We start from the raw sequence: 17,584 nt of genomic DNA, 5'->3' as shown, positions 1-17,584 counted from the left end.
TTTTTTATTTGTCTAACTAGTATGATTTGCTTTTCCTCTCATGCATTTCTAGGCAGCTGGTCTTCTCAGAAATACATCTTCTTCCAGATGTCTGCATCCATTTGATGCAAGTTGTGCACGGGGATTAAGCAAGATTACAAGCATTCAGTGGTAGAACGTATGCTTTTTGTCTAGTAGATTCAGTTTTTGAATATATTAAAGTGAGAGGGCTAAGGAAGAAACATGTGGTTGTCAGCTGCTCTCGGGACCTCAAGTAGAGCAGGCAGTGTAGTGCAAATTGTACCAGTGATCTCACTTGGAGTAAAGGTGCTACATGTATTATAGCAATGCATAAAATGCCTGAGGAGCTCACATTTTCTTCCTTTTCAGTGGGAGGGGAGTTTTCTTGACTGTCCCTACCAACTGTTTTGTGCCATTTTCAACAAATGAAAAATTGAGGAACAGGGATCTGACAACAGAAGAGAAAATATTGTCAGAGACTCCAGTTTGAACTTTTTGTAAACTTAGCATATTTGTATAAATGATCTGCTCAGAATCAGATTTGTGGGAACCTGGTAGCTTGAATAGCATTTGCATCTAAGACACTAGAAAGTTACTCAGTAAAAACAGAGTTTGAATATTTGTTTTTCTACCTGCCGTGCTTATCTTGAAAACAAGACAGTCAATACATCTGCTGAGTGAACTTAGCAAAATAATTATCAGCTGCTCTTTTCTGTTTAAAAATATTCAGGGATTTGGCATTCTCTCGCTCCTGGATATCATCTCAAGCCCATTCACCAGGAGCGTACTTAAAATTCACTAATACCCTTTCTTCTTTCAGCAGATTAACATATTTATTAAATTTTATTATCTAAGGGTACACACACTGCTGTAGTGGTGGTAGCCATTCATTTTCAGAAATGCATTGCAAATTGGTTATAGACATAAAAGCAAATAAAATTACTTTAGGGATAAAGTTTTTATATTTAGAGGCATTTACAGGCAGTAACAATGCTACCAGTAACAAGACTTAAGACATGAGACGAAAGATGGCTTGCGTAGCTTCTTCAAATGTTTTTTTCCCTCCCCATACTTTTATTGATTATGTTTTATTTATATCCTCCCTTCTTCTCCACGCTGGCACAAACCCCACTCAAAATAGCCAGTGGTCAGAGATTATGGAATTGAAGCTCTGGTGTCCTGGGGGGATGTAGCTGGTTGTCTACCCTCAAATAAACAGGAATGTCCCCTCCCTTCATTTTATCCTCACAAGAGCCTTTTGAGGTGGATCTGGGCTACAAAAAAGAGTGACTAGACCAGTTTTAGGAGTTTAATGACTAGAAATTTTAATCTGGCTTTTCCCATTTCAGTATCCTATTTGTTACTCATTCTAGTTGTCATGTATGAAGTTGCCTTCTACAAAACCAACCATATTTTCATCTAGCCCAGTGCTTTTTGCTTTTAGGAGCCTCCTCAAGAGAGACAAAAATTACTTACATAGTAGCATAGACCCCTTCACAATTGTGATTGTGCTGAGAGAGGCTGTTCCATAGCAATTGGCCTTCAGAGGGATGGAGTTCTGATTATGGAACAGAGTTCTGTTTGTTGCTGGTTCACACTAATATTCAAGTCATAACTGTATTATTCAATAAGGAGGGTGAATTTGCACTTGTGTGAAATCAATGAGTTATGTAAGAACTCCACAGGTTGCACAGCTGACCTCTGGCTTTTAAAGGTGAGACTGTGTGATAGCTCAGGTTGAGTCTTGGACATAGGACAAGCAACACTGTCTCCTGAGCTGCTCAGCATTAGCACTTTCCTATATTCTCCTTACTTGTATTTACATACAATATAGTGTACAAGATCCCATTACGGTAACAAACACTTACCATAACATGATGGCCTCCCATTCAGAAGATAGGCTGATGCTGATGGGAAAGGCAGAGATATCTTTCCAGGAATTACAGAAGGAGAAGAGGAACATGTTCTGCTATATTGCCAATTTTGTTAGTACACAAAAGTGTTTATATTGTCAGTGACTATGGATTGTGTATTTGATTTCATTCAGGATAGCACAGGCATGAAGCTCTGGAAGAAACGTTGGTTTGTTCTTTCGGATTTGTGCCTCTTCTACTATCGAGGTAAGTTTTTTTTAGCATTTGACCAAAATTGTATTCTTTTGTGTGTGTATGTGTTAAATAAAGATATTGAAATAAATGAAAGCTGTTCTCTTATTTTTAAAAGCTTTTAAAAGAGTAGATTTCATAGGTAAACTGAATTTCCTTTACTGAACATGTAGGTTACTATCCAAATCGTGGGACATGGCAATGTCTGTTTACCTTCCAAGTATTTTTGCTTCTAACTGGAGTCATTTTGTGCTACAATACAAGCTTCTTTTAAAATTAAACAACTGCAAAAGCTGTGTAGTATATGGTAGGTGTTCATAGCCTAAAAAAGATGAAATCATTCCATGCGGCTAAAGTGGCTTCCTGAATTGAAGCTTAAACCACAGTGCTTTTATGACTTCCCCCCTTCCACTCATCTGATGTACAGCTCAAAATTAGCTCTAGTGCTGGTTCTTGTTGCTTAATTCAGTCCATTTGTCAAAAACTTTTTCTTTGTTTGTTTACTTGATAGATGACCACTTAAAACAGTGAACCTGTGGGGAAGCTGAATTAAGCATTTTAGAAAGGTAAAATTGGCCACAGCACAACTGAGGAGTGAAAAAATATTGTCAAATAGCCTTGCCACCAGAAGGAGTCTTACTGGAAATTAGCAGATAAGGGCGCGTTACAGACAGGCCCAAGAGGTGTCGTTGTCACGCCGTGATTATGCGCGAGGGGCGGTGCTTCCTGACGTGCCTTGCCCTTCGCGCGTAATGAGTGTGTTAAAATGGCGGTGCCCTATACAGATGGGCACCGCCATTTTGACATTGCGGACGCGCAGCGTCCTGATGTCGCACCCCGGAAGAGACGCTGCGAGTGCGCGCATTGGCACTTGCGGCGGCTCTTCCAGGTTTCCGGAAGGAGCGCGATTTTCGCGCTCCTTTTTTGCAGCGCGGAGGAGTCGTGCAGTTTGGCTACTGCGACTCCTCTGCGCTGCAACCGGCAGTGGCCTGAGACCGCCCCTCTTGGGCAGTCAGTAACAGGCCAAGATTATTTGAGTTGATTTGTAAAACCTTCATGAGCTCACGGGGACTTTTTTCTTTTTAATTGCAGAACATTCACCACAATGGGTTAGAGTTAAATCTCTAACTCATTGATTCCAAAAATGGGTGATACCCCCCCCCCCCGGGTTGGTGGCAAAATCCAGGGGGGCTGTGAGAAGGAAAGAAGGTGGCAGAGGAGACTTAAATCAAATTGTTGATGTGCAAGTAAGACAAGGAGAAGCAGCAGCCTTTAGAAACATGTTAGAGGTGGGGGTTGCATGAAATATCTTGTCAGGGTCCCTTAAAACCACAACATGGCCTCGCCAATCATATTGTGTGGTGGTGTCTCCTGCTCTTTGCCTGTCCAGCTCACTCTCTTAGCTGTGTCTTTCACTCATGGTGGTAGTGATGGTTGGGAAACTCTCATGAAGCTTAGCATAGGATATTGCTACTGTGGCTCAGAGCAGCACCATTCTGGGACAGACTGACTGACTGGAGCAAGGAGTTAGAGTACATGGCAGTGGGGGAGAAGTGGCGGTGAAAAGGAGGTTTCACATTTGGGACCCTGCTTAAGCTTTGTGAGCTTTTCTGAGACTTGGCTGGCAAGGTGGGGCTGCTCTGCTGCTCTTGTGTTCTTTCATAGAACAGGCTGAGAGAAGAGGTAACAAAAGAAACAGTGTTTCTGTATGTCTCTCTCTCTCTGGCTTTGCTTCGCGAACGAAGATTCAAGGACTCATCCTGCGCTTTGTACAAGCGCGTTGGTGACTAAAAAGGCCAATCCAGGACAAACAGGTACGGTTGCAGAAAGCACAGCAGAAAGTCTCCTTGGGTGATGTTTCTGGGTTGCGGTTCTTTCTGCGTTGTCGTTTCTCTTCGAGGCTCGTTCGCCGTGAGCTTTCGAAAAAGGCTGCAGCATCGTGGATAGTGCGTCTCCATGCCTCCCGATGCGAGGCCTGGGCAGACCATTGTTGGTGATCAATTTGGCCAAGCCTGAGATGTTGTTTCAGGGAGTCCTTGTATCTCTTCTTTGGGGCGCCCCTCTTACGCTGACCCGTGGTGAGTTCACCGTAGAATACTGTTTTTGGGAGGCGATGGTCCTCCATCCTAGAAACGTATCCTGCCCAGCGCAGCTGTGTCCTCAATAGCGTGGCCTCAATGCTGGTGATCCCTGCTTGCTCAAGGACAGCAACATTTGTCACATAGTTAGTCCAGTGTATATTTAGAATTGTGCATAAACAGCGCTGATGAAAGCGTTCAAGGAGTCGTAGGTGTTGGCGATAGGTGACCCATGTTTCAGACCCATAGAGGAGAATAGACAGTAAAATGGTTCTATACACACTGATTATGTATGTATGTATGTATGTATGTATGTATGTATAACAGAAACAGTAGACACCATGTGGGAAGACATCTCTGGAGAATGAGAGGGAGGATTATCTGGGGTTATTGTTTGAAAAGAGTCCTTCATCTTGGAGTAGCTCCTGTAGTTAAAATCTCTCCCTTTCCCTGTCCAGTCTCCAGTCCACAGCATGTAGCCTCTGTAAACCCATGTACACATATTGACTGTGCTGCTTTCTGTCCCAACAAAGAAGGATTGAGAGTCTATCCTCACCAAAGAGAAGCTTGTCCCTTTGGACCTAGTCACCTTGGGAGCAACAGCCAAGCAGCTGGCTGAGCAATGAACGAGAGGCCTCTTTCTTGCACTGGCCTTTGCTGGAGGGGTGGCATGTGTGAGAGGCTTCTCATTTGCTGATCTTTCAGCTGCTCAGTTTCTGAGTGACTGGGTGCAAAGGGAGAAGCGAATTAGCAGCCAGTCGAGCAGCAACCGAGAAGCCTGTCACCCAGGCTGGCCTTTGTCTCAAGCCTGGCATGGGCTAGAGCTTCTCAGCTGCTGCTTAGCCAGCTGCTCAGTTGCTGCTGCCAAGATCACTGGGTGCAAAGACAGCAGCAGCCGAGATTGATTGTTTTGAATTTGCAGTAAAACTGTGGACCTTATATCAAGAAATACACGGGGTGCTAGGGTTGTTGCCAAAGAGGAAAGGGGTGGCAGATGGAAAAAGTCTGGGGACCCACTGCTCTAATCCAATATTGTTTTGCTTGTTACCAAATTGGTGGGCAATAATTGGGATTTTGCCCAAAAGAAAAGTGGCACTAACTGGAACTTTATAACATCCACAAGCTTGGCATGAGACCAAAGGCGTCCTCCTGTCTACTGCCTGTGACACTTCCCTGTAATGAGAGGGAACATCTGAGTGTTTCATGTGAAGGTGAAAGTTGTACTCTACAAAGGCATGCCACTTAAACATTTCAGTCATTGTAGCTTCCTGCAAAGAATTAAGGGAGTTAAAGACTGAAGTTCCCTGGAGAAGGTTTCTGTACAAAGCATGAAATACAGATATTTTGAAGGTGGGTTTTTTGGGGGGTGGGGGGGTGGGAATGGGTGACGATGTTAGTAAAACATATAATAGATAGATAGATAGATAGATAGATAGATAGATAGATAGATAGATAGATAATGGACAGACAGACAAGGGTGAGGTCCAGCTCTGGAAAGGCATGGGAAAATGCTTAGGGTTTTTTTTAATCACAGTGATGATGGAACAGGTAGATTTACAAAAAGCTAAATTACTGACAGATACAGGGTCTGCATAACATTCTTGCAAAACACATGCTCACTAACTTAGCCTTTTGATATTGTAAGCAATACTGTTTTATTACCAGTAGATTAATCATATTAATTACAGGATAAGTAGGCATTTTATTCATCATCAGGGGTCACATTTTTTACAAGATGGAAGTTGGCATGAAATTAGCATTGTTGTTCCAATGTAATGTACAGTCTGCCCTTCTCTTATGCGGGGGATCCATTCCGGACCCACCCACCCCCCCGCATAAGAGAAAATACGCGGATGCTCAAGTCCCATTCAAATGAATGGGGCTTGTGCTTGCGGCGACGGCACACAGGGCGCACACCATGGGAGCACGCCTCATTCATGTGAATGGGATGCATCGCCCCATGGGCTCCCACACCGCTTTGAGCATATACTCAAAGTCGTGTATAACGCACTCGCGTATAATACGGGCGCACTGTACATTAAATATACACATTTTGGAGGGCAAGACCTAGCTGATTTTCAAAGTAATCCCAGCCCTAAAACATTTAGAATCTCTTAAGATCATGATAGATTTCTAGAAAATATTACAATTTTTAAGCACTCTGTGTTCAAACATGCTTTAAGAAGAAGAAGGTGTGTAGACTTGTAGAAAGCTATATTTTTTCCATTATTGAGATATGAAGTCAAAGACTTTCATGGCCGGCATCCATAGATTTTGCTGGGTTTTTCAGGCTATGTGGCCATGTTCTAGGAGAGTTTCTGTTGAAATAAACAGAAAAAAACAGCTGAAATAAAATGATTTGACAGTACTTTGGGGAGAGTTGTCTAGAAGAGGCCAAAAAGCCAATAATTGAGTGTTGGCAATTTGTTTATCATATGGGAAGAAAGAGTTGGAACAAACATGGAATAACAGTAGTCACATTGTTGGTTTTCTTATTTTTATTAATTTAAAATAGTTTTGACTTCCATTTCATCCTCAGCATGAGAAAAAGATGATTTCCAACTGATCAATTCAATGAAAAAAATAAAATGCCGGAGATCCTTCGGGGGGGGGGGGGGGAGGTTTTGACCTGATAACCCATATGTCCCCTTCTAACTCTATGATTCTATGAAAATATATTTAATAAAACGCTTTTTAAAAAAAAGATAATACAGTACCAGTACCAGGAATAAACATACCTTTAAAGAAAATTGGCCAAGAATGTAAATTGAACATCCAGCAGACCAGAGCCATGCTGGAATGAAAGTATCTTCAAGCTATAGCAAAACTGTGTATAATCCTCAAATTTAGGTGCTAGTGGTGATGAAATTAAAATGAAGAAAACTAATACAGAATTCCAGGCAATGTAATGAGGTGCAAACTAAGAATTTCCAAGATAACCATGGCAGCAGTTTTAAAATGTTAACACTTCTTTTTAAATTTTTAATCATATTTGAAGGTTTATCAACAGAATTTGAAGTGCAAAGTTCTAATTTTGTATTCACTTTACAAATTCAGAACTATTCATAAAGACTACAGATTGTTGGAAAAGCCAAGCCACTGTAGATTCAAAATTACTGTAACTATAGTGCTATAATTTTAGACATGGAGACTTTGGTTGAGCTAAAATTACACTATAATTAGAGAGCTGGCCAGATTGTTGGTGGGTTTTCCAGTTTAGAGGAAAAAATTAGCACAGTTATCTTTGTCCAAGTATACAACTCCTTCGGAGCCATTTTAGATTCCTTGAGAAACATCACATTGTGTGTGCTGAGAATATTAATCATAACAAAGCTCAAAGGTTTTATTTATCTGTGTTGCTAATTTACTTGATGTTTTCCACTTGATTGAATTATTAGTTTTAGGCTAGATAAGAAATATAAAAGCTGACTTGCTTAGACTTCATAAATAAATAAACCAAAGCTATTTATATACCCTTCCTCTGGGAAGGAATCGAAACAGATGGAGTAAGTTAACCAGATGTTCTAGTAATCATTTGCAAGTGTTAGAAATTGTTATTAGAACACACCAAACATGTTAACCCTCACTGTCTCAAATTGTTATACAGTATTACAAAGCTTTAAACATTGTCCACAGTGTGTTCCTTTGCAACATCATTTGCAAAAGGTTGTACAGGTTATCCAGATTTGTTACAATTATTAAATGTGTTTTAGTATACCTCCTCAGGCACTGGTGAAGGCAGAAAGGCAGTATCCAGACTTAATTTAGTAGCATGTATCCTGAAATATTCAAATCATGTATACATCTATTGGTAAACTTTATATACTTGAGTAAGCTAAGCCATTGTTCTTATCCTCCTATGGAGAGAGTTGTGAGAGATGCTGACTTGCCTTTTCCTGGTGAATTCCTGGCTGGTGTTAGTTTTTGAAGCTTAGGCCTGTTCCAGACTGCCAAAATAAAGCTGCTTCGGGTCTCTTTGGAGGTATGCTATTTAAATGATGCCTGGGTCCTAAGAGTCCGGAGGTCGCACAAAAGCCACACTCCATTCCTAAGCAAAGGAGTGCAGCTTTGGTGCAGCTTCCGGATTCTTAGGATGCATGCATCATTTAAACAGCATACCTCCAAAGAGACCCAAAGCAGCTTTATTTTGGCAGTCTGTAACAGGCCTTAGATTTCTTGGCTTATATCTTGTTCTGCAGTACAGATCCCATATGTTTATCATGGAGCTGTGCAGATCAGAACCATTATTCAGAACGTTAAGCCATCTCAGTCCAAACACACACAACCTTCATTATGCTTAAGATGTTTTAAGTTGTTTTTCTGTTCCTGACAAGGGTTTACTATTCTAATGTTGTGAAACTTCTGCTTTTCATCATTTCTTAATTACTTTTGCTATAGTATAAAAGATTAATTTTACCTTTGTTTCAAACAATAGAACAATTTAATTGAATAAACATTCAAATTGAAGTCCTGTGATAAAAAATTATCTTTTATTTGTATTTTTCCCTGTTCATATTCTCTGAGCAAATAAAAATACGTTCAGACTGAGTACAGTCAGCCCTCCATATCCATGAATTTTTTATCCATGGATTCAACCGTCCCCAGCTTGAAAATATTCAAAAAAAATTCCAAAAGCACATCTTGATTTTGCTATTTTATATAAGGGACATTTTACTGTGCCATTGTATTTAATAGAAACTTGAACATATAGTCAACCCTCCTTATCCACAGATTTTTTTTATCCACTGATTCAAGCATCCACAGCTTGGAAAGTATAAATTCCAAATAGCAGGCTTTGATTTTCCATTTTATATAAGGGACATCATTTTGCTCTGCCATTATATTTAATGGGACTTGAGCATCCACGGATTTTGTTATCCACGGTCGGTCCTGGAACCAAACCCCAGTGGATAACAAGGTCCCACTGTACATGGATTTTGGTATCTACAGGGACTCCTGGAATTAAAGCCAGTGGATAACAAGGGCCCATTAGAGAGAGAGAGTGTGTGTGTGTATCCTAGCGATTCTCCTGAGATTATATAAGAATTTCTAGCATCTTATATACCTGAGGTTATATATTGATCTAACCATTCCAGTCATTAACATTAAATTAGGTAGTTTGATTTCAGATGAAGAATGGCATGAGTTTTTCAGCTAGGATAGAGGATTATACACTTTTACCAAGTATCCACCAACTAGAAGAGGGATTCTCAAACTCCTGTCCTTCAGATATTTTGGATCCAGAAGCATCAGCCATCTTGGCCAATGGTCTGGCATTCTGGGAGCTGAAGTCCAAAACATCTGGAAGGCCAGAATTTGGAAATCACTGACCTAGAGAAATCTCAAAACCTTTTCAATGTGAGAGATGGGACCCAGTCATCAGCCTCACTCTACTTTGTACTTTCTATAGAGTCAGCGTCTATTTTGTTTTCATCTTGTTCTAGCTCCAGTTGGAGGGTACAGCTAGTCTACTCTTCTTTCTTGAGGATAAACTGGTTTGCTCTTTCCTTGATTAATCTAATCCATAATTAATCTAATTAGATTTAAACTAATTAATCTAATCCAGAAGCATGGCTTCCTGGGTCAATAGTGCTGTATTGGACAGTGCCGTATTGGACAGTGATTCCTTTTAAAGCTAGCAGACACAGCATTGCAACATACAACCAGTATTATATTAAGAAATGGTGGATTAATGACAAAATATTATAGGTCGTACAGCTTGCCCTATTTGTCCACTCAGTGGTATGATTAATAGGTAGATGTGGAACTCTGATCCTTGATTACTGCATTACCTATGGTAAAAAAAAAAAATTGTTAGCAATTGTATATCATTTACAGATGCCTGCCTTGAGCATTGCTTTGAGGCAGCCAAACTGCACGATGGATCTACCATACTGAAATAACTCACTGAATGTTGTGGTTCAAGGATCAAGCAAAAGCATTGGTAAATGGTGGCAGACGAGTGTCATGCAAGAGCCTTAGTAGTTTTAAAAGTGGGGATAGTGCAAGTACGTTTTTAAATTTGAATTCCTGCTTAAGATTTGATATTATTTTCTTTATTATTATTTATTATTGTTTCTTTTATTATTTCCTAGATTGGTTAGTGGTCTGACTTGATTTAAATGTTTTCTGCCTCTGAACCTCTGTTAATATCAGCAATAGTAGGAAAAGGAACATTCTCACACAAAAATGATGTAGAAAATGATGGTTTTCAAGACACAAGCATTACATCTGCTCTGCATTGAGCCACTGCCATTGTCAGTTGTTGAATTTGGATGTATTTCTGCCAGGTTCTGATTTGTGTCTTCTTTGTTTCTAAATCTTAACCACTGCCATTGCCAGTTGTATTCCAGGATTGATCATATTGGCGGGTTACAGACCGCCCATTTGGGGCGGGCTGTACCCGCCCCTTTCCCCGGTGTATCGGGGCCTCAGCTGCCAGAACGGCAGCCGCTGAGGCCCCGATCCGCCGCTTTTCAGGCTGCGGGGAAGCGGCAAAACGCCGCTTCCCCGCAGCCTGAAAAGAAGTGTCCTTGGGGCTTCAAGCCCCAAGGACACCCCGCGGCGGCGGGGAGGAGGAGAAAGGGGCCACTTGGCCCCTTTCTCCCTTGCTTTGCTGGGCGCAGCCATCTGAAGGCTGCGCCCAGCGACGCAAAGTGGCGCCGCAAACCAGGAAGGAGCTCTGAAATGGAGCTCCTTCCTGGTCCGCGCTAAGGGCGCACTAGGCGCCCTGGCGCGGAGCGAGGACGTCACGTCCGCACCGCCCCGTATAGAGGTAGCGCGGCCGTTACGGCTGCCGTCATTTTTTACGCACGGAGCACGTATTAGGGTTAGGGAGGTGCGGAAGCACTGCACCTCCCTAACCCTAGTACGCGCTCTGCACGTACTTTAATGGCGGTGTGTAACCCGCCTGTGTGTCCATATGAATCCCACTGATTTTCACAGGACTGTCACATAACTGATGAACTGTACATAGAATATGAAATGATGATGTTGATAAATATAATACACACACACCCTTTATATGGATTCCATGCTTCCAGCACGACAAGGAAGATAATACATAGAGATAATGCATAAAATAAAATACTTGCCTCCAGATAGAACTGTTTTTAAAAAGAGAAACTGAAGCATTTGAGCAAAATGTTTTAAAGGACAGTAAAAACCTTCTGAGATTATGTTGCTGTATTTCATGCAACATTTGGACAAATGGATTTTCCCCCATGGCCTCTGGCATACTGAAAATTCTGCATATATTGAACCCCAAAGTATACATGGTTAGATGACTTGTACTTTCTGTATTACAGAAGGTTTAGGTAATGCTTAGGCATTAATGGCATGGCTCTTTTATAGCCTGTCTTACAGTCTCCATGCTCGCTTTAGAAAAGCAGCATCATTTTACTTCATAGTTGTCATTAAAGGCAGACATAGCAAACACTATCTGAATACTCAACATTCTGATGTTGCACATGGTAGATTTGTTTGGGGCCAGGCATTCATTCTGTGACAGTGATTGTAACATTCATACCAGGGTCTTTGGCAGGCATATGGACTATGAATTGCATGTTTGCTTTCATGTATCACAGAGTCCTTCTACTGAAGTGGCATCATTAACCACTCCACCTTAATGCTGCCTTTAGGCAGAGTTAAAGCAGGATTAAAACCCTCTTCTCCTCTCCAGTGATTAACTATAATATCCAGATTTAATTCAGCTGTTCAGGGACAGCTGAATAATTCATAATATTTATGGAGTGAAATATTTCTTGTTGGGCAGGGGGAAAAATTCTAGCCATCACACTCTGCTGATATACTTTCAACTGGTTTGCAGGAAGAGAGCCTTTGGCAATCTAAGCTCATAAAGGCTATATCTGAGATGTTCTCTGTTGATGCTGAGTGAAAGATTGATAGGTGGCAGCTCAGAGGGCACCACAGAAGAAAAATGAGACTAGAGGCGTGAAGTGGTTCTTCCTGATCTCCATAGCATTGCTTCAGATTGCCTCTGCCTCAGGAATACTGGATATGGTTTAAATGAGCTTCCCAGTGCATAAGTACAACCACATATTTTTAATATTACAGTCTGAAGGTCTAGCATTCAGTCTTTGCCCTAACTAGCAACTGGTTCTATAGACTGCTTGAAGAAAATCTATGGTGCTTTACAGACCGCCCAAAAAGGGCGGTCTGCCGGTGCCGTCATTTGCTGCGGGGAGGAGCCCCAGCGGCCAAACCGCGCGACTCCTCCGCGCAACAAAAAGAAGCTGCAAAATGCAGCTTCTTCTAAATGCAGCTTCTTCTTGCGGCACCCTTATGATGCTGCAAGGTGCCAATGGTGCACTTGTGGCGTCATAATGGCGCCGAGACATGCAGACGCTAAGCATCTGCTATGTCAAAATAGTGGTGCCCATGTAGAACAGGCGCTGCCATTTTGTATGCGCTCTGCGCGTACTAGGGTTAGGAGCATCCGGAAAGGACGCCCCTTTCTAATCCTAGTACATGCTGTGCATGTACTTTCCGCCCGTGCGGAATGGGCCTATATGACTTGAGAAAGTGGTGAACTAGGCCTTCCTCACAAAGAAGACTTTCAGCAATCCCTACTGCCACACCCACTGCTTTTTCCACACATCTGTCTCATTTTGGCAACAGGTGGATGTTAGAATTATAAGCATGTCCTCCACTTGTGGATCCCTAGTCTAAAGGCAAGGACATTTTTTAAAAAGCTGTTATAAGCATACTGCTAGGAAATATGGAAGTTAACTGAAAGTAATGGATGTAATATTTTGTACTGATTTTTAATTTTAAAAATTCGTGTGTCTTGACTAAGGTTTAAATACAGCTATCTACTACAATGTTGCATAAGGCAGATCAAGCTACTACTATAGCATCATACTGTCATCAACCAATTGTATGTTGTCCCCAGATGAAAAAGAAGAAGGAATTTTGGGGAGCATACTTCTTCCCAGCTTTCAGATAGCCATGCTTTCTTCTGAAGATCACATCAACCGTAAATATGCTTTTAAGGTAAGGATATTATTAATCCTCAGGTTTGTGGAATTTAGTCGAACAAGCTTTAATTGTAAACTATTTTGTAGACTGCAAGATAGGGGGAAACTACCATTCTGTTGTCTAGAAGTCTAAAGACTTTTCTGTTGACTTCAACAAGCACAAAATAATAGTCTTTAAACTGAGCCCTTTAATGCTAGCATCAGTTTGTCAGGATTTTAAAAAATGTATGCATAATGAATTAAAGCTCCTCTTCTGTTAAATATTCCTCACTCTTTTTTTTTCCAATTTGAACTTTACTGTGCTGTTTTTGACGATGAGTAAGCTGAATCACACTGCAAATTTTAATGGGTGAGTATTTGTTTTACAACTTCCCATTCTGTCCTGCTCCTAAATACCTGACAATATTTCTATAAACTTTGTGCCAGCACAGTAGTTACTCTCCCCCCCCCCCAAAAAAAAAAAAAATTCATAAAAATCATTTAGAAGCACAGCTGGTGCATTGGGAAATAACAGGCCTTACACATTTAATAATAATGTGGTTTTTCCTGGTATAATTGCCATGAATGATTAGCATGATGATGAATAACATTGTTCTAGTCTAGAACCAACCTGCATCTTGAAATCAGTGAATTACTGAGTAAGGATACAAGTAACATGGTGTAATATATATTTCTCTCTTTTTTTTTTACAGGCTCTTGTTAACTACTTTCCCACCAAAATTACCATGTCATTTCCAATTAGGCAGCTCATCCAAATATGAGGACCTATTATTTCTGCACAGATACAGGGAAGGAAATGGAGTTGTGGATGAAAGCCATGATAGATGCAGCTCTTGTACAGACAGAGCCTGTGAAAAGGTAATGCAATATAGCAATTCCATAAAATCTTTTTCAGCTTATAGTCTCAGCCTTCATTGTATTATCTGGAGGAGATATGCTTTGAAGTACTTCTGTTTTATTGTTTGTTTGTGTGTGTATTTTTTAATTTTCATATTAAAACATGACAACACATCTCTGTTTTGTAAAGCCCCAACAAGATGGATACTTAAATAAAGTTGCATTTTAAAACAGCATTTATGTCACAGAAGTAAATTGCTACATTTCTCTCTGTTTATTCAAACTTTTCATTGGATTTCACTCCCTCTCTGTGAAGGTTCAGTTATTTTCAGGGAAGTGACTTTCATTGTGGTCTCCTGGAGCTGGAGAAGAAGACAAGTATATGTCCATTATCAGTGCACAGTCTGTGACGTTTGTGGCTAGACCTTGATCCCAGTTTGTCAGTAATGGGATGATGAATTGTAAATGTGATAAGAATATCTTAGTGGCCAATTATCCTATTTTATAAAATGGTTTTATATAACAGTGATACTGTACAGTAAACTGCAACTTAATGTGATTTTCCCATAATAATCAATACATTAGCACTCATCTGTAACTGTTCCCATCATTTTAGCTAAGAAATCTGTGAAAAGCAAAACATTTTAACATAAAATAGAAATCTGTGGGCTGACGTACATTCTATTTAATTTTCTATGGATTCAGGATGCAAAGCTTTTGTGATACAGTCCACCCTTTGTATCCACGAGGGATTCATTCTGGAACCCCTCTCCCCCAGCAGATAAAGAAAAATGCAAGACCTCAAGTCCCATTGATTTCAGTGCCATGTGCAACATGTGTGCGGCCACTAACACACATGCACCCCCATTCATAGCAATGAGGCTTGCCAACCACAGATGATTAAATCCACAGATGGCAAGCCCGTGGATATTGATTCACCTGCTGAATTAGATGGTTTAGAAATACTCTATTAACATTATATCCAGTAAATCCACATGAAACCACTTCACTTTCCCTTTTATCAAACCATTTTGAAGCAAATATATCTTCACCAGGGACAAGCAATCTCTATATCTTGTTTTTTAGAATCAGTAACTTAATTGCCTTTTCTGATTCTGTCTCATATTTTCTGGGTTTTCATTTTACACATTTAACTAGTTATTTTACCTTAGAGACCTGATTGTAAGTGCTCTCACACAATGATGTCTTTTGGAGGTGTTATACAAATGCGTGCACACACCTACCAAATTTTAATAATGTCATGAGGGGTTCTAGTGAGAATAATTAATCCTAACTGTTTTAAATAAGCAAACGGTCATTTAAACAGTCATTTAAAATAGTCTCTCAAAGAATGAAGCAAGCTTTTATATGAGTCTTTTATGGAAGCCCTGGTGATTAAAGGCTGGTACTGCAGCCATTCACAGCCACAGGGTTGTGAATTCGATGCCAGGCAGGGTTCCAGGGTCCAGTCAGCCTTGCATCCTTCCATAGGTCGCTAAAATAAGTACCCAGCTTGTTGGGGGCAATTAACTTACAGATAGTAAACTGCTTAGGGGGTGCTTATATGCACTGATAAGTCGTATAGAAATGTACCTGCTATTGCTATGTGGTTTCATTTATGCTTATGGCTCTACCCAGTTTTAGATAATTCCATAGAATGAGTTGTCTCATTCCACATTATATAATAAAATCTTAAAATATGTTTTTCTTCCTTATTAAATTTTACTTCCCCAAAGCAAAAATCTGGTTCTGTATTGAGAAATCAATTATGCATGTATTTATTGCATATAACTCTTGACACTTTCATCAAAGTACTGTCAGCAGAAAATTTTCATGAAGCAGAGTTATGGTAGAATAATTGTGTTCTATTATATGCAATTGATTAGTGGTATGCCTTAAATTATTAGTAGAATCTCACTGTTTTCTTATTTTGGCTCCATACTTAAATTTTATAGTTTATTCAATATTCATACAAACTGATACTTGAAGAATGTGGTATCTATGTAATATCTAGTTAAAATCAAACTAAGAGTGAAATGAGATATAAGGAGACACAAGTTAAAGGAAGAAAATTGAAAATATAGATTTTTTTTATTGTTAAGCTTAAATGTACAGAGATTAAAGCTAAGGAATGGAATGAGCAGAAAAAAAGATTTTAGGAAACAAGTTTCAAATTTGTTTGAAGGAAAAGATGATGGGAAGAGAAAAGACCAATACTATGTATTTTATATGTATTATCCTACTAGAGATGCCCCTTCCCCACCACCACTCCCTTTGTGTCGTGTCTTTCTAGATTGTAAGCCTGAGGGCAGGGAACCGTCCAATTAAAAAGATTGTATGTACAGCACTGTGTAAATTTATAGCGCTTTATAAATAAAGGTTAATAATAATAATAATAATACACCCAAGTTATATCTAGACCAGTAATTTTCAGATTTGCTTTTGGGGATCCAAGGATCCCTCAGTGAGAATATTCCTAATGTCAGCAAGCCCTCTGTTAAAGATAACTTTGTTGTTGTTGTTGCAGATCTTCCCCCTATACTTTGTAGCTATAGAAAAATTTTGGCTGCATATCAGGCTAATCTCATGCAAGGCAGGTCAACCAAAGCATGTCCAAGACCTCTACAAAGTGTTGAGGTACAATGGCATATTCAAAAACAGTCATAAAAGTGCAGTGTAGGCAGGACTCACTAGCCTCCTGCCTTTGCCCCATCATATTTCTAAGAATGTCAACAAATGCAGATACACATATGCAAACCCAGCCATATATGGTAGGAATTACTATCCTTTCTATAGATCCTCAGGTTCCATAGATATCTAAATCATTTTATATAAAGGACTAACATGTTTATTTTACAATTGGATAATACAATAGAAGTAAAATAAGGATTACATCTTCAAATATTGAGTGAGCAGTTTATGGTCCTCCAGATGTTGTTAGAATACAATCCCCAACATGTCTCGCTATTGGCTGTACTGAAATGAGATAATAGGAGTTGCAATCTGAGGATATCTGGAGCACCAGAGGTTGTTGACACTACTCAAAAACATGAATGCTCTAATTCTGCACAAGTAATATTGTAAATACACCAATTGTTAGGAATATATGCACCTACTATATATTTTAGGTTCTGTTACCCAAGAAGTAGATAAAAATAAAACAGTAATAGCAACCATTTGCTGAACTGCTGAAAGCAGTTCAGATTAAATTAGCATATCTACTTCTTGTGTATATTTATGGAAAGATTCAGTACATGGACACCTACCTTTTATATATAACTTTTCTGAAGTGATGGGAAGAACATTGAGGATTTATGTTTCATAAGGAACATTTTTTATTTCTTCTTGTATAGATTTGAATTATTTTATTGTTTATCTTCTAGGGTTTTTTTCTGTGTCTGTAATTGTATTTGTTTTAAACAAAAATCAGAATATTCCCATTATACACATGGGTAGCTGATAAAATTACAACGTGAGTTCTTCCAGCCTTTCCCCCCTGGGTTTTCTTTTCTCTATTATCCTGGCAAAAAGAGAAAAGTTATCTTGCAACATGCTTATCATTTTA

General features: G+C 39.7%; 1 protein-coding gene across 28 annotated transcripts in view; it reads left to right on the top strand.

Annotated features, from left to right (window-relative positions):
* Positions 1-17,584, top strand: part of PLEKHA5 (pleckstrin homology domain containing A5) — a 217,881-nt gene that overhangs the window by 144,271 nt on the left and 56,026 nt on the right. For all 28 annotated transcript variants that reach the window (XM_089527645.1, XM_089527648.1, XM_089527647.1 and 25 more), the window contains 3 exons: positions 2,048-2,120; positions 13,098-13,198; positions 13,925-14,040. In XM_089527645.1, the coding sequence (XP_089383771.1) occupies positions 2,048-2,120; positions 13,098-13,198; positions 13,925-14,040 (290 nt within the window). The remainder of the gene's footprint in view (positions 1-2,047; positions 2,121-13,097; positions 13,199-13,924; positions 14,041-17,584) is intronic.

This window comes from Sceloporus occidentalis, unplaced genomic scaffold (genome assembly GCF_023333645.1).
Source record: "Sceloporus occidentalis isolate IW3139 unplaced genomic scaffold, rSceOcc1.0.p SCAF_5, whole genome shotgun sequence".
NCBI lineage: Eukaryota > Metazoa > Chordata > Lepidosauria > Squamata > Phrynosomatidae > Sceloporus > Sceloporus occidentalis.
The sequence above is the reverse complement of the archived record's forward strand: the minus strand, read 5'-3'. Positions and strand labels throughout refer to the sequence as shown.